This window comes from Mauremys reevesii, linkage group 17 (assembly GCF_016161935.1).
Source record: "Mauremys reevesii isolate NIE-2019 linkage group 17, ASM1616193v1, whole genome shotgun sequence".
Taxonomy (NCBI): Eukaryota; Metazoa; Chordata; order Testudines; family Geoemydidae; genus Mauremys; species Mauremys reevesii.
The window spans coordinates 25,002,497-25,020,793 of record NC_052639.1 but is presented as its reverse complement, the minus strand read 5'-3'; the positions used below and the strand labels follow the sequence as shown (position 1 = coordinate 25,020,793).

General features: G+C 55.3%; 2 protein-coding genes across 2 annotated transcripts; one reads left to right on the top strand and one right to left on the bottom strand.

Moving 5' to 3' along the window:
- Positions 1–822: 822 nt before the first annotated feature.
- LOC120385159 (acidic leucine-rich nuclear phosphoprotein 32 family member B-like) lies at positions 823–2,836 on the bottom strand. Its single transcript, XM_039504282.1, has 2 exons — positions 2,013–2,836; positions 823–1,414 (listed from the first exon to the last, which is right to left on the bottom strand). Exon 1 carries the CDS (start codon positions 2,508–2,510, stop codon positions 2,136–2,138), a length of 375 nt encoding a protein of 124 aa, XP_039360216.1. The 5' UTR covers positions 2,511–2,836; the 3' UTR covers positions 823–1,414; positions 2,013–2,135.
- Positions 2,837–7,455: 4,619 nt separating this feature from the next.
- LOC120384982 lies at positions 7,456–17,944 on the top strand. The gene is made up of 6 exons (XM_039504078.1): positions 7,456–7,786; positions 8,885–9,243; positions 12,486–12,649; positions 14,670–14,767; positions 16,576–16,702; positions 17,753–17,944. The coding sequence occupies exons 1-6, from the start codon at positions 7,770–7,772 to the stop codon at positions 17,942–17,944; spliced, it is 957 nt and encodes a 318-aa protein (XP_039360012.1). The 5' UTR covers positions 7,456–7,769.
- The last annotated feature ends 353 nt before the right edge of the window (positions 17,945–18,297 follow it).

The following is an 18,297-nucleotide window of genomic DNA, read 5'->3' as shown; positions in this document are numbered from 1 at the left end:
GCCCACTTCCACCTTAATTGAATTGGCTGGTTAGCACTGACCCCCACTTGGTAAGGCAACTCCCATCTTTTCATACGCTGTTTATTTATACCTCCCTACTGTCTGTTACACTCCATGCATCTGATGAAAGCATGCACTAAATCTTATGCCCATATAAATTTGTTAGTCTCTAAGGTGACACAAGGACTCCTCGTTGTTTTTGTATTCTGTGTTGTAATTGAAATCAATATATTTGAAAGTATAAAAAAATTCAAAAGTATTGATAATACATGTAACCTGGTATTCTATTATTGTTTAACAGTGCGATCAAAAGGCCATTAATTGACAGCCCTAGTTATTGGCTTTGGATGGAGCCCAACGGGAAATCAGTAGAAATTCTTTCCCAAACACTCACCCACTGTCCTTCTGAGCTCAGAGCTGCCAAGGGGCGGATGACATCAGCGCCCCGTGAATACTGGCTGAATGCCCTCACATGGATAAGGAGAGTCCTTTTATCCCCCGTTTGTGACAATAGAGACCAACCCCCTGCTGGCTGACAGGGCACATGCAGCAGATCTGGGCGGTGTTGGCAGGAGGCGGTACCGCAGTGCCGGTCCTTGGAGGCGTTCTCTGCTTAGGAGAGTGCGGTGTGAGCTCTCACCGTGCAACCCCCACGCTGCAGTAGTTACTTTCTGCAATCACAGCCCTGATGGAATCACATGGCACAGCCCTGGAGGGGGAAATGCCCAAGAAACCCACCACAGGAGCATTTAACCTCAGAAAGGGGAACTGCCCAGACGTGAGCAGGCTCGTTAAATGGAAATTAAAAGCAACATGCCAGGGTGAAATGCCAGCCAAGCGCACGGAGACTGTTTAAAAACACTGTACTAGAGGCTCACACTAAATGTACACCGCAAACAAAAAACAAACCCGTGCAAGGATAAAAAAAATGCCCCCATGGCTAAACAGCCGAGTAAAAGAGGCACTTAGAGGCCAAAAGGCACCTTTCAATATTGACACCCGACTGTGCAGCCCGGGGGTTCTCCCCCAGGAGTTCTCCTGCTCCTTCGTTGTCACCGCAGGCAAGAGTCTGGCAGTGGGAATGGAGAGGGGGTGTCTGCAGGCAGAGCCTTCCATGGCTACCTGAATGGGAGCCTGGCAGGCTTGTGCCCGTGATGGTGAAGGGCCCAGATTCAATCCCCATCCGTGCCCATGGTGTCTCCGTGTGGCCATGGGTTCCCTTACCCATCACCGCAGGCTGTTCAGTAGGTGGAGGAGAACCTGGCCATGGAAGAGGCAGCGTCTCTGGACTGAGCAGCACCGGAGCTGGGGGAGCCAGGCAGGAGCTTCTGGTACGGGAGGTTTCACGTGCGGTCCATGGAGCTGGAGAGGACAGAGCTGGGCCCAGAGTCCTGGGGCAGCTCTCAGTTAGTTCCTGTAAGACCCAAAGGAGAATGTCAGATTCAGGCCCTACTGACCCCTGGGCACTTCCCAGAGAGGCTGCCCAGACACAGCCAGCAGGATCCTCTGGCAACACAGCTGGGCCCTGTCCTCCCGATTCCTTCCTTCCCTTCCCACTTGGCCCAGCCTCTCACAGCTGCCCCCTACCTTTCTACCGCCAGCCTCGCCTTACCCCCCAATCCCACGATTCCCACCTACCCCCAGCGCTTACGCCCAGAATTTCCCCTTGGCTGCTGCCCAGTCCTCAGCCCCAGGAATCCCTGCTCTTTGCTGTCCTCTCCAGTGCCACCGATCTGCTTCCCTGCCAAGGGAGCCCCCTCCTTGTCCAAGGTCTCCTGCCCTCCCGCCAGGTCCCCACAGCCGTCTCTCACTCACTGCTGTCTTCTCCGCCAGGGCCGCTTTGGAGCAGGGCCATTCCAGGCTGTCCAGCCACCCTTCTGTGCGGTGAAGCACATTGGACAGGGGAGGGGAGACGATGGTTCATAGAGTTTCATAGAGCTTAAGGCCAGAAGGTACCATTGGATCATCTCATCTGATCTCCTGAATGTTCCAGGCCATTAAATTTCACCCACCTACAATTTGAGTCTCTCACTGTAGGTCATTTTCTCCAGCTCTCAGATCATTTGTGTGACTCTTTTCTGCACCCTCTCCAATTTAACACCATCCTTTAAAAACACAGACACCAGAACTGGACGTCACCATTCCATTATCTCTCTCACCAATGCTATAGAGAGAGGTAAGATCCCCTCCTTGCTCCTACTCATTACTTCCCTATTTATGCATCTGGGCAAGGGGGACCTGGCCATGGAGGTGGAGGAGGACTTGGCTTTGCCCTCCTCATCCTCTTCCTCATCCAAGTCATCCTCTTCCGCTTTCTTCTCCATGACGACATGCTCCATTCCCATGGCCCGGTCCTCCCCCTCCTCCACTTCCTCCTCTATGGTCAGGTCCTCCCTGGACAGGTTCTCCTCCTCCTTTTCCTCCTTCTCGTCCTCCTCTCTGGCCAGGTCCTCTTGCTCCTCCTCCTCCAGGGCTAGGTCCATCTCCTTCTCTTCTTCATCCCCCTGCATTGGCACATCCTCGTCCTCCTCTGTTCCTGGGTCCTCCTAGTCTATAGCCAGGTCCTCTACCTCCTCTTCCGCCTCTTCTTCCCCCTGCATGGCCACATCCTCCTCCTTCTCCTCTGTGACCAGGTCCTCTTCCTCCTGCTCATTCTCCGGGGCCAAGTCCTAATCCTCCTCCACTTCCTTTCCCTCCATAGCCAGTACCTCTTCTTCCTTCTCTTCTTTCTTCTGAATGGCCACATCCTCGTCCTCCTCCATTGCCAGGTCCTCTTCCTTCTCCTCCTGCTAATTCAGGTCCTCCTTTCCCTCCTCTGTAGCCAGGTCCTCCTCCTCTCCACCTGCTCCATGGCCAGGTGCTCCACTACTGTGGCCAGGTCCTCCTCCTCTTCCTCCACAGGCAGGTGCTCCTCTTGCTGCTCCATGGCCAGGTCCTTCTCTTCTTCCTTTTGCTCCATGATCAGGTGTTCCTCCACCAGGGCCACGTCCTTCCTTTACCTTCTTCTTCCTCTTCTTTTACCTTCTTCTTCCTCCTCCGTCTCTGTGGTCAAGTCCTCTTCCTCTTCTGTGGAGAGGTGCTTGACCTCCTCCTCTTCTGCAGACACGTTCTCCTCCTCCTCCTCCTCTTCTTCCTCTTCTGCAGACAAGTTCTCATCCTCCTCCTTTTCCTCCTCTACGGATATGTCCGCCTCGTCCTTTTCCTCTGTGGTCAAGTCCTCCTCCTCTTTTATGGCTAGGTCCTCCACCTCCTCCTCTTTTTCTGTGATCAGGACTTGCTCTTCCTGCTTCTCCTCCTCCTCTGTCTCTAGCTCTTCCTCCTCTTCCTCTCCTTCTGCGGCTGGGTCTTCATTCTCCTCAGCCTTCTCCTCAGGGGCAAGGTCCTTCTCTGACTGGTCGGTGGGGGGTCTCTGCATCAGAGAGACAAGGGCAGAGGGTGACTCTTGCTGGGAAGGGGGGAAGAGGAAGGACAGGGGTGTAAAGGGATGGGGAGAGAAGATTTAATGTTTTCCCCTCCCATGTTAGCATCCAAAGGCAGAGAGATCCCCACACTGCCCCTCCCACAGACCCCAGGCCCCATAGCAGACAAGTCCGGACACTGTCCCTCTCACAGACCTCTCAGCCCCAGGGCCCCATGGCAGAGAGATCATAGAATCATAGAATCTCAGGGTTGGAAGGGACCTCAGGAGGTATCTAGTCCAACCCCCTGCTCAAAGCAGGACCAAACCCAACTAAATCATCCCAACCAGGGCTTTGTCAAGCCTGACCTTAAAAACCTCTAAGGAAGGAGATTCCACCACCTCCCTAGGTAACCCATTCCAGTTCTTCACCACTCTACTAGTGAAAAAGTTTTTCCTAATGTCCAAACTAAGCCTTCCCTTCTGCAACTTGAGACCATTACTCCTTGTTCTGTAATCTTCTACCACTGAGAACAGTCTAGATCCATCCTCTTTGGAACCCCCTTTCAGGTAGTTGAAAGCAGCTATCAAATCCCCCCTCATTCTTCTCTTCTGAAGACTAAACAATCCCAGTTACCTCAGCCTCTCCTCATAAGTCATGTGCTCCAGCCCCCTAATCATTTTTGTTGCCCTCCGCTGGACTCTCTCCAATTTATCCACATCCTTCTTGTAGTGTGGGGCCCAAAACTGGACACAGTACTCCAAATGAGGCCTCACCAGTGCTGAATAGAGGGGGATGATCACATCCCTTGATCTGCTGGAAATGCCCCTACTTATACAACCCAAAATGCCATTAGTCTTCTTGGCAACAAGGGCACACTGTTGAATCATATTCAGCTTTTCGTCCACCGTAACCCCTAGGTACTTTTCTGAAGAACTGCTGCCCAGCCATTCGGTCCCTAGTCTGTAGCAGTGCAGGGGATTCTTCCGTTCTAAGTACAGGATTCTGCACTTGTCCTTGCTGAACCTCATCATATTTCTTTTGGTCCAATCCTCTAATTCCCCACACTGTCCCTCTCACAGACCTCTCAGCCCCAGGGCCCCATGGCAGAGAGAACCCCACACTGCCCGCCCACAGACCCCTCAGCCCCAGGGCTCCATGGCAGAGAAGGCCCCACACTGACCCTTGCACAGACCCCTGAGCCCCAGGGCCCCATGACAGAGAGAACCCCACACTGCCCCTCCCATAGACCCCTCAGCTCCAGGGCCCCATGGCAGAGAGATCCCCACACTGACCCTTGCACAGACCCCTGAGCCCCAGGGCCCCATGACAGAGAGAACCCCACACTGCCCCTCCCAAAGACCCCTCCGCGCCTGGGCCCCATGGCAGATAGATCCCCCCGCTGCCCCTCCCCACGACCCCTCAGCCCTATTCCCCATGGCAGAGAGATCCCCACACTGCCCCTCCCACACACCCCAAGCCCCATAGCAGACAAGCCCGGACACTGCCCCTCTCACAGACCCCTCAGCCCCAGGGCCCCATGGCAGAGAGAGCCCCACACTGACCCTTGCACAGACCCCTCAGCCCCAGGGCCCCATGGCAGAGAGATCCCCACACTGCCCCTCCCATAGACCCCTCAGCCCTATGGCCCCATGGCACAGAGATCCCCACACTGCCCCTCCCACAGACCCCTAAGCCCCAGGCCCCATGGCACAGAGATCCCCACACTGCCCCTCCCACACACCCCAAGCCCCATAGCAGACAAGCCCGGACACTGCCCCTCTCACAGACCCCTCAGCCCCAGGGCACCATGGCAGAGAGATCCCCACACTGCCCCTCCACTGTGTCCTTCCTACCGCAGTAAGTCGTCCTAACTGATGCTGCTCCAGCCACATGACTAACACAGCTGGATTCGAGGTAGCTTAGGTCGACTTACTGCTGTGTCTATGCTGTGCTGGGCCGACGGGAGACTTACCTTACTCCTGTCGTTCCCGGTGTAGTCCCAGAGTTGCCGGAGGCGCTCTGCTGTCAATTTAGTGGGTCTTCACTAGACCCCCACTAAATCGACCCTGGTGCATCGATCGCAGCAGACAGCCTCACAGCTGTGCTGCGCATCCACCCTGCACTACTCAGCCCCGAGTCAGAAATTCAGCTCCTGTGGGGTGTGTCACCCTGCTCAGCTGAAGATGCTCCCCGAGTCCCCAGTGATTTCTGCGATAACTTGTCTCCAGCCTGTTTGGGTCCATACGCTTCCCACGGGGAGGCTGTGCGTGGTCTAGTGACAAGCTCTGGTTGCTCAGGCCTGTCAGGGAAGGCGAGCTCCGGGGAACATTGACACTCTGGAGATCCCTCAGTGGAAGCACAGGCGGTGGGTATAATAGTGGGGGAAGCCTCCCCTGGCACAGCTGCCGCCAACCAGGCCCCGGATGCCTGGGCCCCAGTGCCCAGCCTGTGCTCCATCTCTTCCTGTATCTGCTTCCCCACTTCTCCCAACCCCATCTGCCCACTGCTGCCTGGCTGAGTTCCCCCTCTCCTCCACTGCACCCCCGTCTCTGGGGTCCCTGCTGCTCACCGTGTGCCTCCTCTTCTCCACCCCCTCCCCCCGCTGGGTCAGTCCTGGGGCCGATTTATGCAACATCTTCATAAATGATCTGGATGATGGGATGGATTGCACCCTCAGCAAGTTCGCACATGACCCTAAGCTGGGGGGAGGGGTAGATATGCTGGAGGGTAGGGATAGGGTCCAGAGTGACCTACACAAATTACAGGATTGGGCCAAAAAAAAAATCTGATGAGGTTCAAGAAGGACAAGTGCAGAGTCCTGCACTTAGGACAGAAGAATCCCATGCACTGGTAAAGACTGGAGACCGACTGGCTAAGCGGCAGTTCTGCAGAAAGTGACGTGAGGATTACAGTGGATGCTAACTCATATCAAGCTTCTCAGTGTGCCCTTGTTGCCAAGAAGGCTAACGGCATATTGGGCTGCATTAGTAGGAGCATTGCCAGCAGCTCGAGGGAGGTGATTTTTTCCCCTCTATTCAACACTGATGAGGCCAAATCTGGAGTATTGTGTCCCGTTTTGGGCCCCCCCACTACAGAAAGGATGTGGAAAAATTGGAGACAGTCCAGCAGAGGGCAAGGAAAATGATTAGGGGGCTGGGGCAGATGATGTATGAGGAGAGGCTGAGGGAACTGGGCTTATTTAGTTTACAGAAGAGAAGAGTGAGGCGGGATTTGATAGCAGCCTTCAACTACCTGAAGGGAGGTTCCAAAGAGAATGGAGCTTGGCTGTGCTCAGTGGTGGCAGATGACAGAACAAGGAGCTATGATCTCAAGTTGCAGTGGGGGAGGTCTAGGTTGGATATTAGGAAACACTATTTCACTAGGAGAGCGGTGAAGCACTGGGATGGGTTCCCTAGGGAGGTGGTGGAATCTCCATCCTTAGAGGTTTTTAAGGCCCAGCTCGACAAAGCCCTGGCTGGGATGATTTAGTTGGTGTTGGTCCTGCCATGAGCAGGGGGTTGGACTGGATGACCTCCTGAGGTCCCTTCCAACCCTCATCTTCTATGAGTCTATCAGTCCTTTGTCCATCCCCTCAGTAGGCACCAACTTCCCCTCTGGCCAGTGGTGCTCAACTACGCTCTGCCCCAGGCCCCTCCCCCACTCCACCTCTTCCCCAAAGCACCGCCCCACCTTTTCCCTGGTCTGCCCCGCTGCACCCCCAAATCAACCCTTTCCTCTGCCCCCTCTCTTCCTAACCCTGTTCCACCCTCGCCCCACTTCTATCCCACCCCACCTCGCCTCTCCTCCATCTCCTCCCCCAAGTATACCATCTCCCCCTCCGCCCCGACCCTCCTGGAGTATCCTGAATTCCATGAAAGAGCTGTTTTGTGGTGGGCAGGAAGTGCTGGGAGGGAGCAGGAGGAGTTGCTCACTGGGGCCACTTGCATGCGAGACGCACTGCAGGCAGGGCAGAGCTTGGCTGCCAGTGGGTGCTAAGCACCCACTAATTATTCCTTGTGGGTGCTTCACGCCCAGAGCACCCGTGCAATTGGAGTCTATAATCCCCCTCCTCCAAATCAAAATCCCTAGAGATTTTGGGTGTCTCTCTCACTGTTGTTAATGTTACAAACTCTTCTGTGTGTGTGTCTCTCTGGGTGGGTGTCCAGGTGTGTTTATGGTTAAATTTATTGTGATGTCATGTATCCCAACAGCAAAGAATGTTCTGCTTCAGCATTCTTGCCCGGCCTTCAGTCTGCCAACTGGCTTGGTTGACAACGGCTGGTGACCCAAGGAGCTGCTGATAGACGCGGACTAGCCATCTCTCAACAACTTCTTGAATCAGCTATTTCCACAGGTGTTCGAACGAAGATGAGTTTTTACAGAAGGTAATTCCCAGATTCTGTTTCTGCTCCTTAGATCGCACATGGCAGGTTGGTGCCTCTTTCTCCTAGCCCAGGGGTGGCCAACCTGTGGCTCCGGAGCCGCATGCGGCTCTTCAGAGGTTACTATGCAGCTCCTTGCATAGGCGCTGACTCCCAGGCTGGAGCTACAGATGCTGACGTTCCAATACGCTGTGGGGTGCTCACTGCTCAACCCCCGGCTCTGCCCCAGCTCCTGCCACCACCCCACCCCTTCCCCCAAGGCCCCTGCCCCTAGCCCCGAGCCTGCCATGCCCTCGCTCCTCCCCCCTCCCCACCACAGCCTCCTGCGCACTGCCAAACAGCTGATTGCAGCGGGCGGGAGGAGTGGGGAGGGAGGGGGAGGCGCTGATTGGGGGGGCTGCCGGTGGGAGGGAGATGCCGGGGGCTGGGGCGGTAGTGGATGAGGGCTGCTGACATATGACTGTGGCTCTTTGGCAATGTTCACTGGTAAATTCTGGCTCCTTCTCAGGCTCAGGTCGGCCACCCATGTCCTAGGGACTGGTGGGGGCCAGGGTTGCAACAGTCAGGTCTCAACGTTCCGTTTTGATTTGAACGTCGGCATCTTTCAGCTCCCTCCTGCGCCAGCCTCTCACCTTCTCTGGAGGCAGATTTCCACTGTTTTAACTTTCAGCAGACGAGTGGGGGTGAATTTCCAGGGTATCACCTAAAGGGAAGATAACAAAACTGGTGTAGAATTTAGACTGATATCTCCATAAATAGTATTTCCTCTGGAGTTGCCCCAATGCACTCCTTGCCTTCCCGTTGGGAATAGAAACCTTTTGTCTCATGTAATGATTGTCTAATGTAGGTGTATTGTTCATTCCCTCTGGGGCACTGGCTACTGTCTGAACACAGGATAATGGGCTAGATGGACCTTTGGTTGGACCCAGGATGGGTGGTCTTGGGTTGCTTATGTTCTCGGTTGTATGAACCAGTCCTGGCTATTAGAGGAGCAGATGGCTTCAAAAGACCGGTCTCCTGGACCTGTGAATCCTGGGCAAACTAATTCCCTTCCTTTAGAGAATGACAGAAAAACCCATTTCCTCCTTCTTTCTATTCCAGGCTTCATTCCTTTTTCCAAAGACTCATCTCTAGGGAGCACAGAGAGATCCATGTGCACAAAGTGCTTGTCCAACCTGTAGCAATGGAGGCATGCTCTGACTTTAGCCAGCAAGAACAGGCCTTGCCAGAGAAGCCCCAGAGAAGGAAATGTTCATGGTCCATCCTGTCAGGCATGAAGAGACTCTGTGTCTGTAACCAATCTGACACCTCGATGGCAGACAGGGATGAGGAGAGAACAATTTCCTCACAAAGAAGGTGGAGGCACTTGTCCCGGAAGAAGATAGCAGCTGAGAACCAGGTGGAGTCAGAGGAGGTGAAGCTGCAGGAGGATACAGGGAAAGTTGAACTGGATCCTACAGGTGAGGATTCAATCCACATGGTTAGCGAGGAGCATGTGAGGAATACTCACACCAGTCACCCTACAAGCCTTACACATCAGGGCCTTCTCACGGGACAGCGATGGGGACCAGGGCCGGCTCTGGCTTTTTTGCCACCCCAAGCAAAAAAAAAAAAAAAAATTGTGCAGAGGCCGAAGTGGCGATGGGGTTGGGGGGAACAAACCTGCCAGCCAGCGGAAACAGCAAAGGGGGGAAACCAACCTGCCAGCCAGCCGGCGGAGCATCAAAGGGGTCGGAAACCTGCCGGCGGTTGGAGCAACAAGGGGGCTCAAAACAAACCGGCCGGCGGGCAGCGAAGTGGGAAACCAACCTCCTGGCGGAGCAGCAAAGGGGTGGGTGGGAAACCTGCTGGCGGTCGGAGTGACGAAGGGGCGGGGAGGATGAATCAAACCTGCTGGCTGGAGCAGTGAAGGGGCGTGAAACAAACCTGCCGGTCGGGCGATGGGGGGCATGAAACACACCGCCCCGCCGGCCGGAGCCGTGACGGGGGGTGAACAAACCTGCCGGCCATAGCAGCAAAGGAGGAGCAGCAGGAAACCTGCCGGCGGTCGGAGCAGCGGGGCGGGGTGTGTGCGAAACAAACCGCCCAGCCGGCCGGAGCAGTGAAGGGGAGTGAACAAACCTGCCGGCCATAGCAGCAAAGGAGGGAGCAGCAGGAAACCTGCCGGCCGGTCGGAGCAGCGGGGGGCGGGGGTGTGTGCGAAACAAACCGCCCAGCCGGCCGGAGCACCGAAGGGAAGAAAAAATAAAAAACCGAAAAGAAAAAAAATACCTGCGGGCGACGGGAACACGGGTGCAGGGGGACTCCGAGCCCTGCAGACCCCGGGCAGCGGAGTGCACACTCCAGCTAGCGTGGGGGGTGGAGACAAGGGGGGCGGCCAGGGCTTCCTTAAGTGGGGTGCTCGCGCTGCCTGCTGGGAGGGCTCCACGCTGCTCCGGTGGGCGGGCTGCTGGGCTTGCTGCAGACCTGGCACCGCTCCCAGCAGCTCCCCTCCTCTGCGCTGCCACAAACCAAAAAGAAAAAAACCTGCCGAGGCAGCGGAAGCAGCAAAGCCCCCCCCCCAAAATGGGATTGGACGGACTGCCGCCCCTTGGAATCTGCCGCCCCAAGCACCAGCTTGCTCGGCTGCTGCCTGGAGCCGGCCCTGATGGGTACCTCAGACTCTGGAATCCATTTAGTGCCAGATCCTTTTGGCAAGGGTGGCCGAGGTCCATCTCTGAGGTGGGGAGAGCTGAGTGTGTCAGGTCACCCCCCCTCTGGGGGTCTGGCACTGTGGGGTGGGGAGTACTAACATTGCTCCGGGCTGTAAGGAGAACAGAGAGGCTGGACGTTGTAGGAAATCATTTCTTGTCTCCTGGATCACGTCCATTTCATCAGTAAAATGCTCCAGAGGTCCCAGCTGGGAACCGTACCAGAGCTGAGCCATTACTTCTTGGGGGGTTAAATGCAAATGAGGCCCGTTGCCCATCACTGACAGGGAAGGTGTGCAAGGGGAGGGGACAAGTAGAAAACACCATGGAAAAGAAACTTGCCCCCAGGTCGAGGAAGCCTCGTGTGGTAAAAGCCCCAGCAAAGATCCATGAGATCGGAGTTCTCTGTAGCTGCCAACAACCTTCAGTCTGACCCTGGGCAATTCACTTCAGGGCTCTGGGCCCGACCTCCATCCTCTGTAAAGCAGGGATACTACATGGAAAAGGAAATGTTACGAATGTTTCTTTCTGCTCCAGGGACGAAGAAGGAGGCGTCAGTCGCAGGGGAAGTGGGAAAAAGGAGCCCAGAAGAGCAGGAAGAAGAGCGCACTCCCACCCCTCATTACCAAGCAGCTCCCATATGACCATGGTAATGACGCTTTGTGACTGTGCTATTGGAAAGCCTCCCCTGCTGGGTGTATTAATATCTCCCGGAGCTGGGATCTCTGACAGGAGACCTACCTGCCCCTTGCTCAGGGAGCTGAAAGGAAACACTCTTCAAGTGTGATCGACTCCAGCCAGTCTTTACGAGTTTCTCTGGGTTGCTTGAACGAGGCCCAGGTTGACAAAGGGGTTCAGGCACCTCAGGAAGTTCAGAGGTGCTTAGTGGGATTCGCAGAAGTGCCTGACTCAGGTGCCTGATTCTGATGCACTCTCCATGGGACACAGGCACTGCTGAAAATCCTACCAGGCCCCTCCCTGCACTTGTAGGGGTAACCCACACACCTGCTGGGTGGGGTGTTCTGGCCCGTCTAGTGGCACCAGGACCACTTAGAGACAGAGATCAAAGGAGTCTGCTCTAGAGCCTTAGCTAACAGCCAGTTGGGTTTTAGCTGCTGCGGGAGAGGCTCCTGCACTAAACTCAGAAATCCCAGGTTGGATCCCCTCTGCCAGGAGTATCTATGCGAGTGTGTCGCTCTGGTGTGCTCTACTGCATCCTCAGCTGCTGGCGTCCAGGACAGACAGGGCTAATCCAGCCACGCAGGCCAGCTGCAGTAACACTCAGGAGGTGCCTGAGACACCAGGGCAAAGGCCTTCAGCACCCCAGGCCCTGGGTTTAGGTGACCCTGGAACCAGTCCCCCTGCAGTAACATTGTGCCCAGTGAGTTCTGACCCACGGGGGGCTGGCCCCAGAGGCCCACAGTTTGGGATTCTCCTCAGCCAGGCAGACTTGCTCCTTCAGTCGAAGCTACTTTCTGTCCTGCCGGCGATTCCTGCCTGTTGGGTGGCCGCACCACACGCTGCAGGGTGGGAAGGAAGAGGCATTTCCGCTTGGGCCCTGTTCTCAGTCCTTTCCTCGCAGACACTGTGGGCTGCTAGAGTTGCTGAGCCAATCTGCTCAGGTGCTCGGGGTGGGATGGGACATGGGGCAGGTTCTGCAGTGACCCCTCGGCTGCACTCAACAAGCAACTTGACTGGGCTTTGCAGGCCATTGAGGCTTTCTCTGCAAATGCTGGGCTTCCTGGGGGGAGGAGCTAGAGAGGGAGGAAATGGGGTGCCCTTGGGGTCCCAGCACCGGCTGAGAGGCTCCCATCTCTTCTCAGGCAGGGGGGAGGGGGAAGCGTATGAAAGACTGAGGAAACCTCGGCACCTGTTGAGGTTTGTTAAGAAAAGGGCTCAGCCGGAGTCTCCACGCTCACGGGCGCTGCCAGCCTCCGCCGGGACAGACTGGTCCATGGCAGCTGAGCGATGGAAATACTCAGTCCCGACAGGCTCTGTCCCTCTCATTGCAGACCCCCGGGGAGCAGCTTCCCTCAGCCCAGCTCCAAGCCCTGCTGATGAGAGCCGTGAAGGGTCTGACGACACCCACCCTGGAGCGATTTCAAGCCGCCGAGGAAGAGCTGAGGACCATCGTGTCTCTACGGAGACAAGATGGAGAGAGTACGAGACTCCCGGCGTGGGGCAGGGGGATGCTGCGCAGAGAGGGGGAGGGGAGAATTTCCTCTCCTAGGAAACTGTTCCTGTGACACACGGGCATGGTGCTGTGAAGGTTGGCTGAGCCCCTTTCCCTTCATCGGCAGCCGCGGGGATCAGCGGCGTGAGGTGTTTGACCTGTTCTCTGCCCGCTGGAGCTCTGACACGTCCTGAGGACAGCCCAGCCCCACTGAAGGGGCGATAGCCCCAGCCCTGGCAGCGCAGCACTTACCTAGTCTGCCCAGGGGCCTCCACACTGGTTTCCTCAGACATGCTGCGGGGCCTTGTTTTCCAGCTGAAGGATCAGGAGGAATTTGGCTTTGCACTTTTCTCTCTGTCTCTCCTAGCTCTGATCCTGCTGCCCATCCCCACAGGATCTGAGTGCCTCCCCGTGAATTAGACTGGCCTAGGAGGTTTCTGGCAGACTTCATTTCTACATCCCCTGGGTAGGAGGCTCTCAGAGTCATTATTCCCCTGATTAATGAAGCTCCACCACCCTCCTGGGAGGTAGGAATTCAACCCATTTGACACCTGGGAAACTGAAGCCCAGAGAGCTCCTTGAGTTGCCCAAGCCTGCGCAGGTGGGGTTATCGAGAAAGGAATCAGGGTTCACGTTCCCTACAGTCCTTTAACTGTTGCCTTCAATCGCTCGGCCTGGAAATAGGTGACATTCCTGCCCTTCCCCAGATACCGCCTGCCCATGGCGCCTAAGTGCAGACTTATTCCCTTCCTGGGCTTTGGCTTTCCTGGAAACTCGGAGACTCATAAACAAACAGAATCCTGAGCCTGAGCTTCCTCCCCAAACCTGCCTGTTCCTGGGGTTTCCTGCAGGTCGTCCCTGTCTCTGTCCGAGTTCCCTGTTTCCAGCAGGTCCGAGGGGGAAGATAACAAATGGCCCCTCAATCAGGAGATTGATTTGTGCAGGGCTCTAACTCCTGCTAGCAGAACAGGGCACCAGAATCCAGCCACCCGGGTTGTAGCTCCTGCTCCTTGTTCGAGAGAGGAAAGAGCAATGACCAGTTCCTCATGGAAGAGCCCGAGGGGGCGGCTTGTCCCTTTCGGGTCTGTCTACCTTGTGCTGCAAACTCTGCAGCAGGAGCCGGAAAGCCTGGCCCTATGGACGTGGGCTCCCAGGGCTGGCACAGTGGGGCCAACCGGCAACGCAGCCTCTTCTGGGCTTGGGCTGGAACTGGAGCTCTGAAGCCTGGGGAGGAGGGGGCTTCAGAGCCTGGGCTCCAGCCCAAGTCTCCAGGTCTGCACTGCTGTTCCCAGTGCCATAGCCTGAGCCCGAGGTTAGAGACCCGGCTTTGAGATTGGTTACGGCAGGTTTTAAAATCCCGCAGTGTAGAGGTTCTCCTTAGGGCTGGGGCCTGGAGCTGGCTAGCCCCGTCCAACTAGCCCTGCCTGCCATCTCTGGGATGGGCTCTGGGGTACATCAGTGGAACCAGCTGGGTCTGGAGCAGCGCTTCTCTACCTGGGACATCCTCAGGGCCAAACAGGTGGTATTGGACGTGCCCCACACAGCACATATGGGGCCCACAATGGAAACTGGGTTGAGAAGCATGGGCCTGGAGGAACTGATTGTGCTAGAGAGATCAGCAGGAAGCTGCAGAGATGGAGGAAAGGCTCCTGCAGGGAAGCCCTTGAGAGCAGGCTGAGAGCAGTTTGCTAAGGCAGGGAAGGCCCTGGGATAGCAGGGGAGTTTGGGCTGTGCCCACAGTAAGGTTTGGGGAAGTCTTTTGTGTGTGTTTCTGAGCTTTGGGTACTAAACCAGACCTCAGGAAGGCTGGGGTTCCTGGACTTGTCAAAGCCTCTTTCTTCAGATTATGGAGGAGCCAAGATGGGCAACCGAGGTGAGAGGCGGCTTGCAGGGCTGCCAGGAGGGGTTACCTGGGAGGTTGTCACTCATGGATAAATCCATCCCTCAACTTTCTGGCATTCTTCCAGGTTGGAGACGTCGTGGGACGTATCTTAATCTGGCTGGACAACGTCTGTCATCCCAGAGCCAGAAAAGCAGCACTGAGGGCCACGGCCTTGCTGGCTCGTTCCCACCCCAGGACGTGGTTCTGAGCTGTGTGGCACACACGCTGTCCTCGGACAGGTAGGAGCTGCTCTGTTATCACCTCAGGCCATTATTTCTCTTCCTGCTCCTACCGACAGGCCACAGTCCGGGAAGGGTCCGTCGGGCTCACGCAGCTGGAGGAGTTTCCTGCTGTGCAGAGAGCTGTCCAGGCTCACCAAGAGGAGATGCCCAGGCCCAGCCACTGAGGAGCCAACCCTCCTCCTGCACTCCCAGGATGGAGACGTGCCAGTTTTCTGGGAAGTCCAGCACGGTCCTGATGTCTATGGGTCACCCCACTTCCTCTCCCGTCCAGTACAGGGCCAATAAATGACTTTGGGGCTCACTCCACATCCCTGGGTCATGAGGTCTGGCTGCTCCCTATTGTGTGAGAGAAGGCAGAGATGGAAAAGGTCCATGAGGTCCATCTGTCCGTCCGCTGGGGACCAGTGCAGGATTATTACCTGCAGTCAGATCCTAGTTATTCCATGGCTGAGGAAGTGGTGAAAAAATGCACTCATCCTTATGGCGCTGCGCAGCAGGTAAATCTCTTCAGACAGAAAGTTCCAGACCTAATTGTTGCAAACTAAATAAATAAATAAATGATCCACACATGACCAGGCGTAAATGCAGTGCAGCCTGCCTGAGTCTGCAGACAGCCGGCAAGAACAGCTCTGAGAGGGGTGAGTGCCTCTTTTCATCTCAATACGTTGTGAACCCTGAGTCCTGCTGGTTATTGCCGATCACTTTGCAGAGTCATCCAGCTGAGGTGTTTATAATACAGTCTCCATGTGCCTAGGGGCCGTGAAACCCAACTGGACCCTCGCCAGAGAGTCAAAACTCCGTCTTTCCTCAGCATCCTCTGCAATGCAGTTCTGCACTGACCATAGACAAATCTGTGTCACATGGGAGAGAGAATTGAAGAGCAGCATGAAAGAAACTGAATTTCTTACCCAGTTCCGTTACCAGAGGAATACAGTGTTGGTTTTCATATTGATTTGAGTGTTTGATTTGTAAACCTTTCAGGTTTGAATTCCTTGAAGCAGCCCCAGTGCTTTCCAGGGTCTGTGCTCAGAACCTATAGAAACTCGGCAGCGTTGGCACAGAATTTCAGTCAAGCTTCCTGAAGACCTTAAATCCAGGCCATTTGCTCTTGGTTTGTCAACCTAGTTCTCAGTGTCCCCAGGGCTTGACCACCATGTCCGACCTTCCTCACCAAACTTGGAAGTTAAATGACTGGAAGCCTTTTGGATCTGTCTGCAGTCTTCCTGTGCGGATGCCTGGGGACCAGGAGCGGTTAGATCAGCAAGAATGGAGAGAAGAGAGGAGGGGATTTCAGTACTAGTTTCCTTCCAGCTCTGTCACACTGGGCAGTACAATCTCCCTGAACCCTCTCCTATCAGGGCATGTTCTGAGTCAGTGTCTGACCCGTCCACCACACTGCAGTAGGATTCAGCTGCTAAGAGACACTTGGCCAAATGCTGGGTCTCAGTTACACCCCCAAATAGCCAGAGGAACTGCACTGAGGTCAGGCAAGTTCCTCGGGACTGAGCCTAGCGTAACAGAGCAGAATGTTGCACAGTCTGGTGGTCACACTGTGCTGGTCACTCGGTGGTCAGATCATGGTCACTGTCCTGGAAACAGCGGTGCTAGCTTCAGGAACAACAACCCATTAGGGGAAAGGAATAAATACAACCTTCTCTGACAGGACTTGCCCTGCCTCAGCCTCCCTGCACCAATCGGTGTCTCCTCTCTCAGACGCCTTTCCTGCCCGTTTTCCAAGCCTCTCCCTGGGGAGGGCAAGAGGTGGCCAAGCAGGGAAGGTCTGACTTCTCTTTCTGAATCTGCAGATGTGCCATTGAGCTGTGGAAGGCCCTGGGGGAAGAACCACAGCTCCCCAGGGAGGTGCTGCAGCAGCTGCTGGACAAGCTCCAGCAGAGACACCGGGAGGAGAAGAGCGGCAATGTGTCTCTGGCTGTAAGTGAGGTTTGAGATGTCACTTTGAGAACCCGCAACCGCGGGGAGGATAGTGCATCTGTGTGTGTCTGTGAGCTTCACCCCTTCTTAGCTTCAGGCCACGGCTCCACTACACAATGAAGCCGACCTGCGTAATCTCGGCATACAGCCGCCACAGCAATTCTATCCCTTGTGTGTGTCTGCACTTTGCTGCTTGTGTCGGCAGTGCGTCCTCACCAGAAGCGCTCGTCTCGATTATGCGGTCAGGGTGGGGCATTGTGGGAAGGCTCCTGAAAGCCAGTTGGCGTCTGTGCGACGTTGTGTCTACACTGACACTGCATCGACCTGGACTCTCTGCCACTTATGGAGGTGGAGTTATGAATTTGGCACCAAGGGGCAGTTCTGCCAATGGGAAGGAAATTCCATAGTTAGGGTGATGCTGGGTGAGGGGCCTTGCATTGACATAACTCTGTAATGCAGACCAGGCCTTAGTGTGTCCTGGCCACCTGCTAGCAAACCAAAGAGGTGTAAATAAAGCTTCACCCAGGAAAAGTTACTGATCTGAAGCGGTTTATCTGCTGGTGCCCTGGCTCTGTTTGCCGCTCTAGGTGGCTCTTTAGTGAGCAGGTGCAGTTCGGGTGTCTCTTGGAAGTATCCAGGTTTCTGGCTCTCTAAATTGTGACTAGAAATCTTCCCAGCATGGGATCATGAGATGTCAGTACTTTTGACTGGGCCAGAAACACTGGGTCTACAAGAACAGATCTCCTCAGGATGGTTTCAGCCCGTGCAGTCATGGCTGGAAACCCAAAGCACAGAGTCTGCACCATTAAGCGAAATAATGGGGAATAACATCATCCAGACTCCTCTGACCTTTCCGTAGGGCTCCATCCTGCTTCCGTTCCAGGAATGGGTGAAGGTTCAGGACCCTCCAAATGTCTCCTCCCCTCTCAGGAGCCAATCCTCTTTTGTAATAGGCTGGGGAGGAAATGAGACCGAGAAAGGACAATAGCGAATGGCAATGGGGGCAGGTGGCAGATTGGGATAGTGGGTGAAAGTCTTCCCCCCCTCCAGGCAATGAGGACCATTTACGAGGTCCTTTTCCTATGGGGATACCGAGAAGCCATCCTGGAAATGTATCCCCAGATGCTCATCCTCTGCGTCAGGCAAGTGCAGTATGTGATGGATCTGCACTTGCCAGGGACCTACATGGCCAGCACGACATCCAGCCCCGAGGAGGATCAGCTGCCTCAACCCCTAAGGTAATGACTGAAAGGAAAGGAAGAACAGATGTGCTCTGCTAAACACATGTAGGCTGTTCATGGCCATCATTTGTTCAGGTGCTATAGTTAGCCCAGGCTCACTTACACCAACTAAGGATCTGGCCCCACATGCCCGCTTGAGTCCTGTTACCTGTCACAGTAAAGAATCAAGTATTCAACCGCATTGAGTGATGACATCAACCATCTTAGAAGCTACAGTGTCACTAACTGGTTACAAACTCAATGAAACTGCAGTGTCGACAGGGCCCATTGGGCAGGGGAGCACCATGATATCACACTGGATCTATCCTCGGGAGGCTAGCTCCTGCTGTCCATGCTGTGTGTGCCAGGGCGTGT

Bases quoted from the DNA above. Each gene is read 5' to 3' on its own strand.
- LOC120384982 (XM_039504078.1), top strand. The intron at 9,244-12,485 runs GTGAGGATTCAA...CTCTCATTGCAG, and splicing joins AGTTGAACTGGATCCTACAG to ACCCCCGGGGAGCAGCTTCC. The intron at 16,703-17,752 runs GTAAGTGAGGTT...CCCCCCCTCCAG, and splicing joins GCGGCAATGTGTCTCTGGCT to GCAATGAGGACCATTTACGA.
- LOC120385159 (XM_039504282.1), bottom strand. From the start codon at position 2,510: ATGCAGGGGGATGAAGAAGAGAAGGAGATGGACCTAGCCCTGGAGGAG.